The 17,527-nt window shown below is 50.2% G+C and overlaps 1 protein-coding gene across 1 annotated transcript in view; it reads left to right on the top strand.

Moving 5' to 3' along the window:
- Positions 1-17,527, top strand: part of tns1b (tensin 1b) — a 129,324-nt gene that overhangs the window by 14,741 nt on the left and 97,056 nt on the right. Inside the window, exons 2-3 of the mRNA XM_062533604.1 lie at positions 5,926-6,040; positions 17,338-17,375. Coding sequence (XP_062389588.1) covers positions 5,926-6,040; positions 17,338-17,375 — 153 coding nt within the window. The remainder of the gene's footprint in view (positions 1-5,925; positions 6,041-17,337; positions 17,376-17,527) is intronic.

Here is a 17,527-nt window from a genome sequence, read left to right as displayed (position 1 = left end):
ATTTGGGCCGAGGCTGTCAATTTAATAATAATGAAAAAATTATTAGGCTCATTTATATAGCGTACGGCCACAACGGTAGCGAATCGCGGCCCATTGGTTGACTGCCTTAATGGACATTGGGCTAGTCCAATGAAATCTCAGGGCCCTCCCTATCTCCCTCCCGGCCTCATCTCCCTCTTGACTGGAGTTCGACCGGAGTTTGAGACCGTCCGTATAAATGTACGAAGACAAACCACAAAAGCGCAAGGGGGTCGCAGAGAAGTTGCTAGATAAAAGGCAAAAGCCTACAAGTGGATGCAGCAAAAATTTGCTAAAATTACAGAAATGTTTGCCACCACAAGTTCAAACAGGGCCGCGGACATATAGCAGCAGTGCAGAAGCAGCACCGAGTGCAGGCTTCAGAGAGGCACATATGCGAGTGTGCAACAGAGTAGTTACACAGAGGAAGGAGTAGCTATTCAAATTAATTCGGAGGAGGAGGAAGAGGTGAGAGACGTGACCCAGCAGGGACAGATTGAGGAGGAGGTCAGAATAGCGACTGTGAGGCAGGTAAGAAGTAGCCGAAATGTTGGCTGAACTTTTTGGGCGCAAAACGACTGCTTCTTCCCCTTGCTTCTTTTAGATGTATCAACCTGCCTACTATGTAGGCTTCAGCACCCAGTTAAGCAAAACAAAGTTTTATAGTGTGAGCGCGTCTTTTTGTGTGGTTTCTGTGTAGGCCTTCCCCTCTCGCATGCATTTGAATTGCGATACCCATCAAATTAACGAGTTGTCGGCTCGCCATCAACCTTCTGAAATCTTAAGACAGTCACGATTGGTCGAAATTGTTGTCAATCTTGACGCAGTGCAACAAGCAAACTATCAAATTTCTTTGCGACAAGCAGACACCCATACACACAGACATGCAGTCAGACGCATGGAATGAAACAGGAATGGTGATAGCCCATGGAATTAACAATGAAAATGTTTTGGGATGTGTAGCCTATACATCTTCACTAAATAGTAGCCTATCAAGGTGAATTGTTGGCTAAAACTCACAACGCTCAACATAAATTATAGCAGGTTTTATTTAGTGAAGCATTTAATAGCATATGAGTTTTGTGCACAACCTCATCCTTGCTGGTTTAAAGGTCACTCTAGTGTGTGTGTGTGTGTGTGTGTGTGTGTGTGTGTGTGTGTGTGTGTGTGTGTGTGTGTGTGTGTGTGAGAGAGAGTATAATAATAATTCATATTTTTTTAGCAAGGGTAGGCTAGCCTACTCGCTTCCATGCAGGCTACTGCGGTTTACTTAAATATTTTTTACAAACAAAACAGTGTGCACATACAGTATGTTTTATCGTGTAAATTATCATGGTGGGCCACTATGGCCAAAAATGCCCGGGCCGTTTTTTGGTCCCAGTCCAGCCCTGTGTCTGTCTACTGGAGAGAAAGAACATGAAGGGGTTTCATGGGTTTTCATGCTGTGTAGAGCTGAACAAACTGACAGAAATTGAGATATTTTCCTGTCTCGTCTCTCCCTCCCTCTCTCTCTTCCTCCCTCCCTCTCTGTCTCTCCCTCCCTTTTGTCTCTCTGCTCCCCATCTCTGTGTCTCTCCTCCCCCTCTATATTTCATCTTGAGGAGGGTAAAAGCAGACTCAGGATCAGTCAGGATTCTCAGACGTCCCAGCCATCATACATGTCCCACTCAAAACAGAGCGAAAACATTTGGACCAGTGAAATCAGTCAGACGCTGGATTTGACAAAGTTATAGTTTGCTCGTGAAATGAGAATGTATGCCATGGATGTCTGCCAAGCAGACAAAAGTTTTTGTATCAACAGCTCCAATCAGATCAAAAGTGTGGGGCGGATGAGTTCCCCTCAGGGGCCCCAAGATCAGCGTTGCTATAGTAACAGTATAAACTGTCTGCCTAGGTGGCCTGTGGACCAAAGGCAGCCATGGAAACCACTCCGTATTTCATCTGTGGTGAGATTAAACGTGTTGCCAACATAGCTTTTTCATGTTTACATTACAACTATAAATTCTTGATGAATTATTATTGAACTTTGCCATAATGTACAAAACGTCTAGTCCAACGTGTGAGTCATAACATCTGTGGCTTACAGTAATATTTGGATACTAGTGGTAGGCATAAAGGCAGTGGGGAAATCTCTGTAAAGGTGTCTTTGTGAGGATTTGTTTGGTATTGTTTGTCTTCTCCTCCTTGCGTACAATAACACTCGGACATTCCTTACCCAAACACGCTCCGGCTCAAAGCTCCACTGAAAGTGCTCGTTACAAACCATTTGCCTTTAGACTTGGCCAAGGAATCCTGCTTTAAAATAGACCTTCTGTCGGTCTGTTTTACTGTAGAAAGGTCTTCCTGAATGGTCTCTTTTACGGGACATTCCCTGCTGTACTCCTCATGTTATGAGGTACAATCCACACACTCACACACACACATACATACACACACACACACACACACACAGATAAACAGACACACACAAGCACACACCGTATCAGGTGAAATCAAGCAGCAAAACAGGCCCTTAGCTGTAGCAGGTGACGGGCTGTGATTTGGCACAGGGTAGAGATCTAATCTCCGGTGGTGATGCCAGTGCGGCTCCTTCCCCTCGGCCCGTGGCCTGTGATAGGCTGCTGGCTGCCGGGCCGGGCCCCGCGCATAGCTCCATTAATTGTTTTAGGCCTAACGAGATTAGCCTAATCACATTTCACCGTGCCGAGGCGTAGCCTGGTAGTGCAGGACGACGGGGCCGGCCGTGTGACTGCTGCCACGCCGCGCTCAAGGTCAGTCACCGTCCCTACACACACACACATGCACACACACACACACATATACAAACACACACACATAAACACATATGCACACACACACATACACACTGGCCACGTGGAGCTCGCAGCTCAGGGGCAGCAGAAGATGGATGTGCGCTACAGTAAGTGCAGTCACACTGTCCACAACACAGGGACTAGTGCACGTCCATTTCATTTGATTCCTGCATGCTCATACAGTGAGTCTGTGTTGAGGTTGAGGTGCGTAATTGCTTTATGTTTGACCTTTGCTACATGTGTGCATGTGATGGGAGTAGATCAGTGCACATGCAGATGGGGCTGTGCAGTGGAAAAGACCAACAGATACACACAGACAGACAGAGGGATAGACAGATGTTGACACAGAGAGAGAGAGAGAGAGAGAGAGAGAGACACAGAGAGAGCATGGGAAAGAGGAAGAGAGAGAACAGTAAGATACAGTAAGACAAAAGAAAAGCAGAGTCTGAGAGAATGGCTCGAGGATGACACACCAGACCTGCTGTCCTATGAGAACCAGACCCGGGAATTTCCTGCCCCAGCCAGCGCTGCGTCTCAGCCCATAAATCTGCCCCGTGTGCTGTGCTGAGCGCGGGCTCTGCTCTGCTCTGCTCTGCTCTGCTCTGCTCTGCCGTGGGCCCGCCACCATCTGCACAAGCGCTTTACAGCTCGGCGGCTTCGCCTGCCCGCCGCTCGCCTGCGTGCCTGGGGCTCGGGTGCCGCTCGGGGCCGCCTCCGTTTTTTTCCGTGGCGCGGCGAGGTCTTAATTACGGGCGCTGACGCAAGGCCAGTGTGTGGGAAACCCAGCGTGGCAGCAGTGCTGTACGGTGCGGCTCCACTCCGATGCGCCGCAAATCCCCGTCCCGCCGCTGCCCTCACCCACCCGGGGCGTCCCTGCGGGCATGTCAGGGGGCCCCCTCCGCGACGCGCTGAATGTGCCAGCCACATGCCATGTCAGAGGCCTGCTTCGTATTCCGACTGGACGGATGCCCGGCAGGAAAAAGGGGGGAAAGAAAGGGCTGGCTCTGGACGGGACTCCCTGGCCAGAAAAGAATTCAATAAGCCCTGGCCAGTGTTTCCTATATAAATACCCCTTTCTGCATGTGGTCTGCAGAAGGCCAGGGCACAGCACTCACAGGTCTCGCTCACTAGTCTGCCTGAAAGTGTGGCAGGGAACGTTTTCCATTATTCCAGGAGCATTCGTCTGCGTTTGCTATTCATTTTGAATTTCTTTACTTGAATGGGACTTTGTGTACAGGACAATGTTTGTTATATTGCACTGAGGATTTTGCTCAGTTTATCTGCAGTTTATCAGCGGTTTGCTATGAGACCTGTGTTTATGTTACAGTCTGAACTAGCTTTGTCTGTGTTTGCTTCTTTCAGTAAAGTGGTTTCAGGCTTTTTAGCTGTACAAAGAGGATGAAATCCTGTCTTCTCTAAGCCAAACGATAAATGCAAGCCAGCTGAGCAAATACTCGCAGGAAGTGATGTCACACGGGCTGAATCACCGAAAGCCGCCCGTTTAGAGTTCGGGGGGAGAGATGAACACCGAGAGGGGGCCCTGATCCTCGCTCCCATCCAGCCAACGTTCACAGGACCAGAGGGGCTGAGAAATCAGTTTGTTTGCCCTTTATGTTTTTTCCCCTTCCCTTTTTTGCTCTGCCTTTCTTTTCTCAACCCCTCTCTAACCCCCCTCCTGTACACACACACACACACACACACACACACACACACACACACACACACAAAAGTCCAAAAGCAGACAGGAAAGAGCGAGAGCTGGGATGTAATTGTAGAGAAGAATAACAGTGGGCCTCAGACAGGGGGTCTTTTCAGGGGAGCGGCGGTGGCTGTCAGACTCAGCTCCCTCCTGCGCCTTACACTGCACACCTGCACGCCACACGGGACCGTGCAGGCCGGCCGGGGAGGGCGGGGGCAGACACGCTGGACGGCCACGCTCACGTTCCTCCCGTCCAGCTCCGCCTCGTTCTTGGATGGCCTCTGGTTGGCCCCTGTTCCCAGGTCTCAGAGGGAGAGGCTGCGTTGCGTCTGGCTGAGCCGTACCTGTGTGCGTTGGCTGCGGAGGCTCTGTGTGCTGGGGCGAGCCGTCTGCCGTCTGGGAGAGAGCTCATGTTTGAACCCCCAGCGCGGTGCGGTGCAGCGAGGAAAACGAGACTCTTGGCTAAACACCGGTTTCGTCGGGCTTCTGAATACAACTCATTCTGTCTTTACCTGATATTAATAAATGACTTCTCCAGAAGGGGTCGATTTAGAATATGTCACCAAATCTGATTAGGAGATTATGTCAAATTGAGGACTATAAGGATGTGCTCTGTGTCTACATTGTCTGTGTATGTGTACGCACAGTGAAAGCACAGTCAAATATTGAACCTTTTATGTGTTTGTTGCTGTTTGTACACAGTGTGTGTGTGTGTGTGTGTGTGTGTGTGTGTGTGTGTGTGTGTGTGTGTCTGTTCTAAATGTCCCTGCTGCCACATCTCATAAGCCGCCCCGTCCTAAGTGAGGAGCAGAGCCACTCGCTGCTTCCCTCAGGATCATTAGGCACAGCAGCCGGGTGGCAGCAGGCAGGCCTGACTCATGGCACCCCCCCCCCCCCCCTCGCCCCGTGCTCCCTCCCCTCCAGCCCCCCATTTCATTAGGCCTGGTAATCAGATCTGCAGTGATGTGGAGCTCCGCTGGGATGCCGCTCCAGCTCCAGGCTCCAGGGCAGTGGTCTGTCCGCTGGTGGGCCTCTCCCACTCTTTTCTCAGGCCTGCCCCAGGAAGGAAGGGCTTTCACTGTCCACTCTGCTCACAGAAGCTGTGCGGGTTGTGGAGGAGTGAGCTGGGCTTGGGAGGGAATGGCAGGGCCTGATTTATCCCCCCTGCTTCATGTTATGTTTATGTGAGAGCCACATGTATTGAGTCAGCACTAATGAAATTCATAGGCCCTTTCCCACTGTGCTGATCCTCCATGGCACCCGTGGCTAATTGAAGTGGTGACCTGAGAGAAAGGGAGAGAGGCTAATCAGCTCTGTGTTTTCTCTTCTCTTCTCTCTCTCTCTCTCTCCCTCTCTCTCTCTCTCTCTCTCTCTCTCTCTCTCTCTGTCTTGCAGCCGGAGGAGTTCGAAGCCGTCCACTCCCACACCTTCCGGGTGAAGACGTTCAAGAAGGGCAAGCACTGTGGCGTTTGCAAGCAGACCGTCAACAAGGAGGGACTCATCTGCAGAGGTCAGCAGCACAACAATAAACAGCACACAGTCCACTCCCCTGCCCCTCTGGCCAAGGGGTCAGCGCAGTCCACATCTGCCTGTCTATCCTGATGGATGTGCGCCTTCCGGAGAGGGTCAAGGGGAGGGAGTCTGCGGCTGCCTAAAGTGGCAGCTGGCTGGGAACCAGTCTGGCAGGGAGCCTCCTGAAATCAGCCTCATTACCCAACTAATTAAGTTAAAGAGTGAAAGTGCAAGAGTCCAACAGTAGGCTTTGGTGTGTGTGTGTGTGTGTGTCTCTCTCTCTCCCTCTCTCTCTCTGTGTGTGTGTGTGTGTGTGTGTGTGTGTGTGTGTGTGTGTGTGTATGTGTGCGTGGGTGGGTGGGTGTGTGCATGCACATTCTGCTTTGTTTGACTTGAGGCCAAGGCCATACAGAGAAAGGATGGGGGGTTAAATAAAAGCATGGAACTCAATTAGTGGTGTTCTCCATTATAGCGCCGTGTTTGGGTTTGCTGAAATGACTGCTGTGTTTTAGTGTCCATTTCCCCTGATAGCGGAAGTGCTGAACAGCGTGAGGGAGGCAGCAGCTGGGAAGTCGTCAGTGGGGTGAGGATGCCCCCCTGAGGCTGGCATGGAGGGGCATGGAGGGGCATGGAGGGGCATGGTGCCCACGTGCTTCAGCTGGGGAAATGGCCAGTGGAAACGTCTGCACCGTGCTGATATCACTGCACTCAGCCAGGGTCTACGATAACCAGGGGAAGAGGAAAAGACGTTGTTTGGCCTGGCATGGGGATGAGGAAAGCTTTTGGCCTGGCACTCACACCCCACCCCCTACCCAACCCTAGCCCACCCCTCCACCTCCTGCACAGAAAGGAGATCTCTCTCAGCGCCTCCCCAGAATACCGCCGCGTCTCCCTGATCTGGTGCGCTGTTGTGTGGAGCTCGGTGTGGCACCGTGCACGTCTCTTTCCGCTGGAAGCAGAGCAGCGGTGGGGCAGGAAGAGACGGGGGCCAAGCGGAGACAAACGGGGCCTGTGTGCAGCGGTAACACAAGCTAAAAAGCACCGTTCACATTTCAGAATTTGTTTGTCCCGAGATCGCTATCGGCCCGGGCTGCATTTTGAGCCCGTGTTGCATAAGGCTCCGCGGTGCCAAAGAAAATCCTTCTTTTTTTGTGTGTGGGGGGGTGGAGAAGGGATGCGTGGCGAATGTGTGCTAGCCAAACCTCTGCTTCTCCTCAAGCTGGAGCTATCGCATGTCTTGGCAGCCGCATTAAGAGAAAACCAGCCTGGCTATGGCAGCACGTCTCTGGCAAACAGGGCAGTGGATTAGCAATGCATTAGAGCTGCTCCAGCATGGAGCTCTGCGTGGCCATGTCTGGTGATGAGCAAAGGTCACAGATGATCTGCCTTCATCACACGCTTATCTCCACCCTCCCAGCCCTGCTGACAGGGGAGCCAGAGCTCAACCACGGGGCAGGATTTACTTATCAGCTCAACATGCTTGCAGGCCCATTTGGAATAGGATGTATGATGAATGGCATTTGTTACCTCATCCTTATCTCATAAGATCACTCCAGACTAATTTAAGTTATGTCTAGTTATTTTCTCATCAGACTAATTCCGTGTTTTAAATAGACATTGTGGTCAATTTGTAGCATTTCTTTTGTAACGGTGGCAGTCTTTGCAACATTTCCCAGAGGGGCCCTTGGTACATTAGGCTAACAGGATAGATGGTGTTAGGATGGCAGGCTTTTGACCTGTCTGCTGTTGCTGTTGATGACGTGGTGTTTGTTTGGGAGAGCAGCTGGGTGCCATTGATCAGTAACTGGCCCTCCTCCTAAGATGGACACACAATCAATAGGCCTCAGGGGAGCACGGCTGTTCATCAGCTGCCTGTCTGTCTTCACTGGAGGGCTTGGCTCTTCATTACTGACTAGACCAAGTGGTGGAGAGTCCCCATGTGTGTGTGTGTGTGTGGGTGTGTGTGTCTTTCTGTATGTGGTAACGACTGAGTGGTTCACACAAACATTGGCACCTGAGGGCAGTTCCTGCACTGGAGAGCACGGGCATTTCAGCACCAGAGAGCTCCCCCTGTCTGCCATGCTCCTTAGTCTTGGTTGAGCTCATCAATCTCACAAGTAAATACATGCCGAATCAGTTATTCAATATTCGAGCGAAAGCATGTTTTAATGATGCAGCCGATAGTAGAAGAGAAAGCACTCATCTGTAACAGAGGAAAGCGGCCGTAGAAGAGATGGACCTGTGAGGTGAGCCCATATGTATCGGACTGAGCCACTCTAGCAGTAGAGAGGTTTGGAAGTGACCGCAACATAATGAGAGAGCTGAGCGGGATGACCCAGCCTCTCGGCCTCACTGTGGAACCCGTGCCCAGTGCTCAGGATCTGGGCCCGCCACTGGCCAGACATCTGAAGAGTCTGGCCCTGGCATACCAGGTTAAATTTAGCTGTGCTGCTTTATCCTAGATAAGAAATCATGCCACAGCAAGACACAGGCCGAGAAGGAAAATGTGATTCAAAGCTGTGGTCCAAACAAACAGAGGAAATGGAGCACCTGTGATAGGAGAGAGAGAGGATGTAAGAAAGACAGATACAGAGAATTACAGAGAGAGAGATTGTGTAAGAAAGAGACATACACAGAGAATTAGAGAGAGAGAGAGAGAGAGGGAGAGAGAGACAGATTATGTGAGAAAGAGACATACACAGAGAATTACAGAGAGAGAGAGATTGTGTGAGAAAGACAGATACATGGAGAATTAGAGAGAGAGAGAGATACTGAGCTTTAGCAAAGAAAGGAAGATGAAAGGCATAAAGAGCGAATGGGGCAGGGCGGCAGCAGAGCCGTGTGAATGGGAGGGAGGTGCACTAGATAGGGGAGCCGTGTGAGAGCGCGTGGGCTCCCTGCTCCTCACTCTCTCCTGTGCCTAAGCCCCGGGCCTGGATGACAACCTCCAGCAGGGAGCAGATTTAACATCAGGACAGCTGATATCTGACAGCGGCTTAGGCGGGTATTGAGCCCTGCTGATGTATTGCCCATAATAAGGCCAGCTCGGGGCTCAGGGGCCGATGGCAGGGTGCTGGCGGGCCGTGCCTCCTGCAGGGGAAAGGGAAGAGATGGCCGGGCCTCAGAATCCCAGCCAGCCACCGTCTGGATTAACCCAATTTACGAGACAGCTCGCCTTTCTGGAGGAGACAAACGGGAACAATGGAGGCTGCATGGGACAACTGTGGCCTGGCTCCATGGGAGGGGAGCACTCTGGGAAGGGCCGGAGCAGAGCAGAGAGGCTGACCCCGTGCCCCAGTGTCCCCAGGGACACGTCACTCTGCTGGGCATCTGACTCCCACGGGAGGCCCCTGCCACAGGTAACATTGCTGTGGCGGTTCAGTGACCTACTGTAAACTGAATGCAAACCAAGAGTACAGTAGATGGGCTTACAGTGAGAGTGAAATGAAGCCGCACTGATGAGACTGGCCATGGGCCCTGCAGTGAAGGAGGAACTGCTGATGATGGACTGTGTGTGTGTTATGACTAGAATAATATTGATTTGCATTTGTATGGTTGTGAGATAGGATCTCTTAGTGTTTACACAGGTCAGGACAGTGCTTAGTAGGTCACTTAAGCTGTGTCACAAGTCTTCGGGTCAAATAGCTACATGGTTGAGTCCTGGGGCTTTAAATTACAGAAACAGTAACAGACTTCATATAGGAATTTTCTCTAATCATAATATTTAGCTGTGTTTGTGCTTCCCCATGTAAATTGTTGACATGCACAACTGTATTTGAATAAGTGTTTGCAAACACACTCATGCGTGAACACGTGGACCCAGGCACAAGTACAAGGACACACACATGCAAAACACACGCTAATATACACACAGACACGTGGAGCCAAGCAGACTCTTTTTCCAACACCTGCCGTCACATCCTCTCCAGCGTTGCCAGGATGTGGTTGCTAGGCCCTGAGACAATGGGCGCATCCCTGCATGACGCAGTTTGGCAGGCAGCTGGACCGCACTGGACCCCCTGCACAGGGCCGAGAGGGGCCGGGCCAGGCCTGTTATCGGGGGAAGTGTGTGGAACGCGGCGTTCTCGTCACCCTGCTCTCTCGCTCGCTCTGCACGTTGCCTGTGGAGTGAGCTCATCTGATTGTTTTCATTCCAGCGCCGTGTGGTTGCGGGCCTGTGGGAGACTGAGGGCCCCAGCTCTGACAGAGTGAAACCAGCACGACCCTGAGCATGAGTCATACACACACACACACACACACACACATGTATGTGCACAGGCCTGCACGTGCACATATGTGGACAGCTAAAAACACATGCTCACATGTGCGCGCACACACATACACACACTAGCACATTCATTACATGGAACATCCATTATGACGCGCAGGTTGTCAAATGGTATGCACAAAGGAACACACACACACTCATGACTCATGTGTTATCTCATGCACACACACACACACACACACACACACACACTGACATATAATCCCTCTCTACATACACAGTAACGTACCATCCATAAGTTGGGCTCATTTGCTTCTCTGTGCTTTTCATTGATTTTGCCCGTAGATCACGTGAGCCTGTGTAAACACTGTTATGTGTACGTGCCAGAGCAGGCCAGCGGCACCGAGTGTTTTTCTCCTTTTTCTGAACATGCATGTAAAAATAGCTGTCTGCTGATTTCACCAGCACGCCGTCCGTGCTCCAGACGCTGGGCCCAGCCACTAGAGGTTCTCCTTATTCAGTCAGAAATGGGCTCTCTCTTCTCTCACATCAGTGATCACCTTGACTTCTCAGGCTACTTGGAAGGACTTGGATTTGGACTTGAAATAAGTCACACACTCACAGACACACAGACACACACAGATACACAGACACACACACACACACACACACACACACACACACACACACACACACACACACACACACACACACACACACAATGCACACGTACACACAACCACACTCAGGCATACATAAACACACACATGCACATGCACGCCTTCCCATAGAGCAGCAGACACAGTCCCATATAAATATTTATACCCAGCTCTCCAGCACAAATATAACTGAAAATAGAGACACTCATGCATTTTTATGCTCACACATGCACCATTATAAACATGCTAAAACGTGTTCCCTCAAACACACGTACACAAACAAACACAGACACACAAACAAAAAGTATGCGTATGTGCGTAAGTGCCCATACAAACACACGTAACAACACCCTTCACATGCAACGTTCTCTCTCTTTCACACACACACACACACACACACACACACACACACACACACAGACACACACACACACACACACGCAGATCCCCCCCACCCCACCCACGCACCCACATTTGATCATGTCGTACCCTCAGCCCAATTAAATATCCTCATGGAGCTCCCAAGCTCAGCTCTGGATTTCATTACTGGAATGAGATGAGTGGATTGATGCACACAGCCATCAATTTTCTCAGCCTGACAGATTGCCTTAATATCATTATCTTAATCAGTTAAACTGTGTTGCTGCTCGGCCATGGAGGCCCTATCTATTTATTGAGTTAGGGAAAGGATATTGGAAAGCCCTTCATATCCACGCACGTTTATTTGGCTTTCCGACCAGACCGGAGACAGTACGGGAGAGGAGTTCTTGTAGACTGTTCTGCTGTTCCATTGATACTGTTCTACTGTAAAGAGCACTGCTGGGTTTAGTTCACACATGTAGTCAGCCAGAGTTTATTGTCAGGGGGCTGTAGGATGTATGTTGCCATCACATCTTCATGCTATTTGAAAATCAGTCCGTTCTCTCGTAAACCGACTGAGTGGATCGCTCTTTCTCAGAAATAGCATGATTGCTGTGATGCTGCCACCTTCTGGATTACTGAAATCACCCACTGCAATTTCCTAATATTTTGCTTAATTGAGTTTTACCTAATTCAGTAATACAGCATAAGGATAGACTAATTGCATGATTGAGGGCAATTAAATGGGGATTCTGTAAGCTCCCAACATGTCTCATTATGGTAATCAGTTTGTTTAATCAGCTTGTTTAAATGAACACATTCCCTATTCACAGAAAGTTGTCCAGGATTCTGTGCACTGTGTCTCTCCTTTGTAGTGATAAAAAAAAACCCAAGAGCATTTAAGGCTGTTTATCTACTGCAGCTCCACAGTCCTCAGAGTTTATCATTTGAAACGGACTGTTCCGTCAGAAGCCACACGTTCATAGCACCACTAGAGGGCGCTAGAGGGCAGCGTATTATCTTTCAGGACGTTGAGGACGAAACAATGTTTTCCCTCAAGCATGGTTTGGGTTTGGGGCTCTGTGGGGTTTTTGACTCAGATACCGCATACGCGAGCCAAACCTGAGACTATGCTTTGATAAATAGTCTTAGCCATGCCATCGGACCCTACATTTTTGTCTAACCTCACACACACCAAAGAGTTCCTTCATCAACCAGCCTTCCTTTAAAGCCAGCGTTGGGATGTACTGTGTCACGCATTAAGTTGAGCAGCTGTTTCAACAGATGTATTCTTGATTTATTCTGTGCTTACATGCAGATTTTAGAGTGGGTTTTTTTTAATCCCTCACAATTCACTTATTATTACGCAGGACTTATACTGAAGAGCTTGGAGCCATGCCTCTTTCTCACAGAGTAGACCAGATGAGCATACTAGTGGCTTTGAGACTTGTTCCACACAGGATATTATAGTTACTCTAAATGCCTTTACGGGAAAAGCTCACTCTTTGTCCAATAAACTTTTTTTCACAGACATACTGTAACATTGTTGCTGAGTGAACAATGTAGTGTGTTTTTGAAGCTCCCAATCATTTGCTTTGCAAAGGAGTTGTTGGTGTTGTATTCTCTCTACAGTAAGAGTTGTTTGATGATAGGCTTATCTCATACGCATACACACACATACCTCCCATGTTTTGTCTCTCCTTCCATCTTACATCGGAGAGAAATTTTACTGTGTGTATTTGTGTGTGTGTGCGTGAGCTTGCGTGTGTGTGTGTGTGTGTGTGTGTGTGTGTGTGTGTGTGTGTGTGTGTCTCATCTCATCACTTGAGAGGACTTCTGACAGCTGGGTGCTTATTGAAACAGATGCCCTGCCTGCATGCTCAGTCTGTGGGCTGTGTGTGTCCATGCACAGCGGTAACACCGGTAATGGGCCTCACATGGCTCTGGTGTGTGTGTGTGTGTGTGTGTGTGTGTGTGTGTACTGTATGTGTGTGTGTTTGTGTGGTGTGTGTGGTAACCTGCTGGGGAAGAAACAGATACTGTAAACACGACTGTAAATCATAGCCCAACGCTCCTCAGTTTAACCGGGGACTATGCTGACACTTACACACTGCAAAACAACAGACACAAAAACACGCACACACCCACCCACCCACACACACACACACACACACACACATACACACACACACACGATGCCCTGCCCTGCCCTGGCTGGATGCCGTGCCAGCTCCATGTTTGGGTGACTTGGCTCGTGCTGCTGGAGTTAGCGTGCAGATTAAGGAGGGCCTGGGCATGGCCAAGCTGCTGCTCCGTGTTTGCAGGTGGGACCGTGTAAAGGATTAAGCCCAGACTGGGAGAGCTTGTTGCTTTCACAGCAGACTGAGGCTAAATCACACGGGTTAGGAGGACAATGGGAGAAATATGTCCATATATCCTGGCCTGTGTGTGTGTTTGGTTGTGCGTGTGTGCGTGTGTGTGTATGTGTGTGTGTGTGTGTGTGTATGTGTGTGTGTGTGTGTGTGTGTGTGTGTGTGTGTGTGTGTGTGTGTGTGTGTGTGTGTGTGTGTGTGTTCATCTGGGCCAAAAAATGACATTCTTTCTCACTAAGGGCATGGATAAGGCAATTGTTTTGTTTGTGTGTGTGTGTGTGTGTGTGTGTGTGTGTGTGTGTGGGTGGGTGGGTGGGTGTTTACGCAGCGCACATGCACATCCTTGTGTTAGTATTTTTAGGTGCATATGCATATGTACAGTATGTACATGACTGTACCGTCACTTTATCAGAGGCTGCAACAATGCTAATTAATGAGTAACTACTCAGTCATCATGGGTGGTGCCTGCACTGTGTGAACGTTGGTGTGTGTGTTCAACTGTTTGATCATCTTGGAATGTTTTCCTGTTTGTGTGTGTGTGTGTGTGTGTGTGCATGTTTGTGCCTGTGTATCCACGGCACACGTGTGTGTGTATGGGAGTGCACGTTTCAGCAGGAGGAAGTGGCCCAGCCCCTGCGTCTCCTGATTGTGCTCCCTCTGTTGCCCGGTACAGCCCATCCCTTTGGGAGCCCAGGCCCATTACAAAAGGCCAGGGCGAGGAAATGCCTGCACCCCCCCTCCCATCCCCCCATTCCTCTCTCTCTCCCTCCCTCATCCTTCTCTATCCCTCTCTCTCTCTCCCCCTTCTCAAGAACATTCTTCATCCCCTGAGTCAGATGCGACACAGCCCTCCACTCTGCTCCAGTCTGGGCTGATCCACTCCCTCTCTCTCTCTCTCTTCCTCCCTCTCTCACTCTCTCTCTCTCTCTCTCCTGGCCCTGCTCTGTTTATGCACTGAAGACCTGACTTCCTAACAAGGCAAAGGCTGACAGAGGCCACAGAGTTGCTGTTTTCACACCCAATATGGCAGTCCTCCTCCTCCTCCTCCTCCTCCTTCTAGTCCTCCTCCTGATCCCCCTCCCCCTCCTCCTCCCCCCCACTGTACTCTGGAGAGTTTGTACAGTCATGGCTCATGTGCGCACAAACGTGTTTGGCTTGGAGAGTGGGGGGCCGGTGGGGGTTTAGCCGTGCACTCTACTGGGGGGAGGGGGTGAGCGGGGTCTCTGGTCCCTGGGCTCTGCTGCCAGCGGTCTGCCTGTCCCACCGCACTCCTGTGAGAGGTGGAGGGGGCTGAGGAGGGAGTGAATATACTGTATGCTGCTAAAGGAGACATGAGGCGGCCTCCATGCAGATAGTCCTCAGAGATAGTTATGCAGATGTTGTCCTGGCAGCAGTGCTGTCATTGTGCTGTGTTCCTGGGCTGGACGTCACTGCTGAAACACTCTTTGTGTGAGCACACCAGCAAACCCGCCACCGCATTTCATAAGCTGTATGCCCCACGGAGCAGAACAGAGCTCCCATTCCAATGGACCAGAGTGAGGAGCTGTGTGATGTGTTTGGGCTTCAGGGCCCTGAGCTTTCTACAGAGGCGTCTAATTAAAGAGTGAAGCAAGTCTGTCTGTCCCCCGTCTCCCTCCATCAGCCCCCTCAAGTGCGCATTTAGCCTCCGTGCTTAAATATAATGGAACAACATGGCTGCCACCAAGGCTGCAATTATGGAGATTCTCCCCTGACAAGGATGCGTACTACTGTTTTGACAGAAAAGTTATGTGCGTTCCCCGCTGGGACACGTCATAGGAGTGTGCTGTGTAATGACATGAGACTTTGAAAAATGAGGACTTAATTGCAGAAAAGACTTTATTCCCCATCCCCACTGCCATTCAGAGGAGGTCCTTTGGGATGTTGCTTAGCAAAGGATGTTGCTTGGTCGAATTTGAAGTCACTTTTTCTCCCACTTAGCTGTCAACAGATCTAGAATATTCCGTTTCTCTCTCCACTGTGTAATGTGTAATGTCCCAGGGTGTGTATAATTGGAGTGAAACTGGTGAGCCGTGGAACTCGGGGACTGCTCATTACGCTGTGTCCAGGGAATTGGCTGGACGGGTTGCTGGTCTGTCTCAGGTCCTTGAAGTTAGCTCAGTGGAAATGAGACAGGGGCATCGGCTCTGCCGAGTGTCTCGCATCCGACCGACGACCGACACTCTCCCGGCCCAGAAGGAGGCTCACATGCTAATGAAAATATCCTGCTAAAGCCATGAAGTATGTTAGCCCCTGGCCAAAAGCACCTCACTCCCCCACCCCCTCCTTTTTGATTCAGAGAGCCTGGGAACCTTACCCTAAGTGGGGAGGATATGCTGTTTTCGCTCTCCTCTCTCAGATGCTAAAGCGGTGACTCGAAGAAGAAGAAAAAAAAGCGCAACAATCATAATAAATATTACACACATAGTCAAATATGCGAGCCGAGATGGGAAGAAAGCTTGGCATTACATAAGCATGGAGTAGTGCACTCCAGAGTAAGCAGACTCTATTTAACTCTGCTTTGAAAAGCACTTACTTCACACAGCTCCCTCAAAGCCCGATTTGATTCGCGCCTCTTTTGAGGGATTGGGCTTTGGCTGCAGCGCCCTGACCCGCTGGGCCAGGTGTTCTCCTCCAGTGACCCCTATTTGTAGCCCCAGTGTGAGTCCACAGCCAGGGAGCGAGTAGAGCAGAGCGGAGGAGAAACTCTGGGCTGTGGAAATAGAGGCTTAGACCTCTGTGGTTCTGCTGCCACTGTAGTTAGTCACTCAGCGCTGAGACCTGGACACCCCACTACCTGCCCAGAAACCTAATCCCACTCAGCAGGTGGGTGTGTCTCTGAAGAGGGGGTGGGGGGGGGGGGGGGGTGCTGGTGGTGAGATTGGAGGCCAGTGTTGACGTTACATTGGCAAGGAAACAAGAGCTGTTGTGTAAGGAGGCCCCTCCCACTAGAGGGTGAAGAAACACCAAGAACACTGTGTGTGTGTGTGTGTGTGTGTGTGTGTGTGTGTGTGTGTGTGTGTGTGCGTGTGTTGCCTGTGGCCTGTGAGTGTGTGGCACCATTGCATACCTGAGGCACCTCTGCAATGGACTCACGTCACCTGTGGGGATTATATGGGTGGGTTCTCACTCACCACAGGTGAGCCCTTTGTTTGGTTCATGTATAGGGAACATACTTAGGCATACCAGCCATGTCCCTCCACAGGGCCCCAGTGCAGAGATCATCTTGGGGAGGCATCTCTCTCACTGATGGCTTGCAGACAGCTGAGACTCCAGATTTGGTCAAAAGGAGCATTCAGCCCAGAGACGGCTCCATTGCAGAGCCGGAGCACTAGCGAGAGCACGGCCTTTGATAAACCCTCAGAGCCTGTGAGCAGAAACATGCTGTCTGGTCCCAGAGCAACTGGGCAACATCACTGCGCTTAGGGAAAATAATATTTGACTTTGACCTGAGGGTAAACAAGCTGTGGGACTTGGCCACAGCCCTGCACTTGAACAGCCTCTCTCGGCTCATTCCACATCCCATGTCATTATGCGCCACCACGGCTGGGTGTTAATGTTTGCAAAGGTATTAAGTATTTAATGTTAAATTGCATTTCTGGAAAAAAAGGAAAGTGGAGCTAAACACATTTTTTGTCCTTCTCTGTTTCCCTTGCAGTGTGCCGGTTAACGTGCCATAAGAAATGTGAGGTGAAGGTAAGAAAACATCGCTTTTTTTGCTCTGCACTCATATAAATAATAGCCTCAAGATACAACTCACTGACTTATTGGCTCCTTGCAATCAACAAGAATGCAAGCTGGATAACAGCGATTTGCTATGAGGTTAAAATCACAAAGTTGTGTTTTCT

Source organism: Sardina pilchardus, chromosome 4, assembly GCF_963854185.1.
Source record: "Sardina pilchardus chromosome 4, fSarPil1.1, whole genome shotgun sequence".
In the NCBI taxonomy this organism is placed as follows: domain Eukaryota; kingdom Metazoa; phylum Chordata; class Actinopteri; order Clupeiformes; family Clupeidae; genus Sardina; species Sardina pilchardus.
The sequence above is the reverse complement of the archived record's forward strand: the minus strand, read 5'-3'. Positions and strand labels throughout refer to the sequence as shown.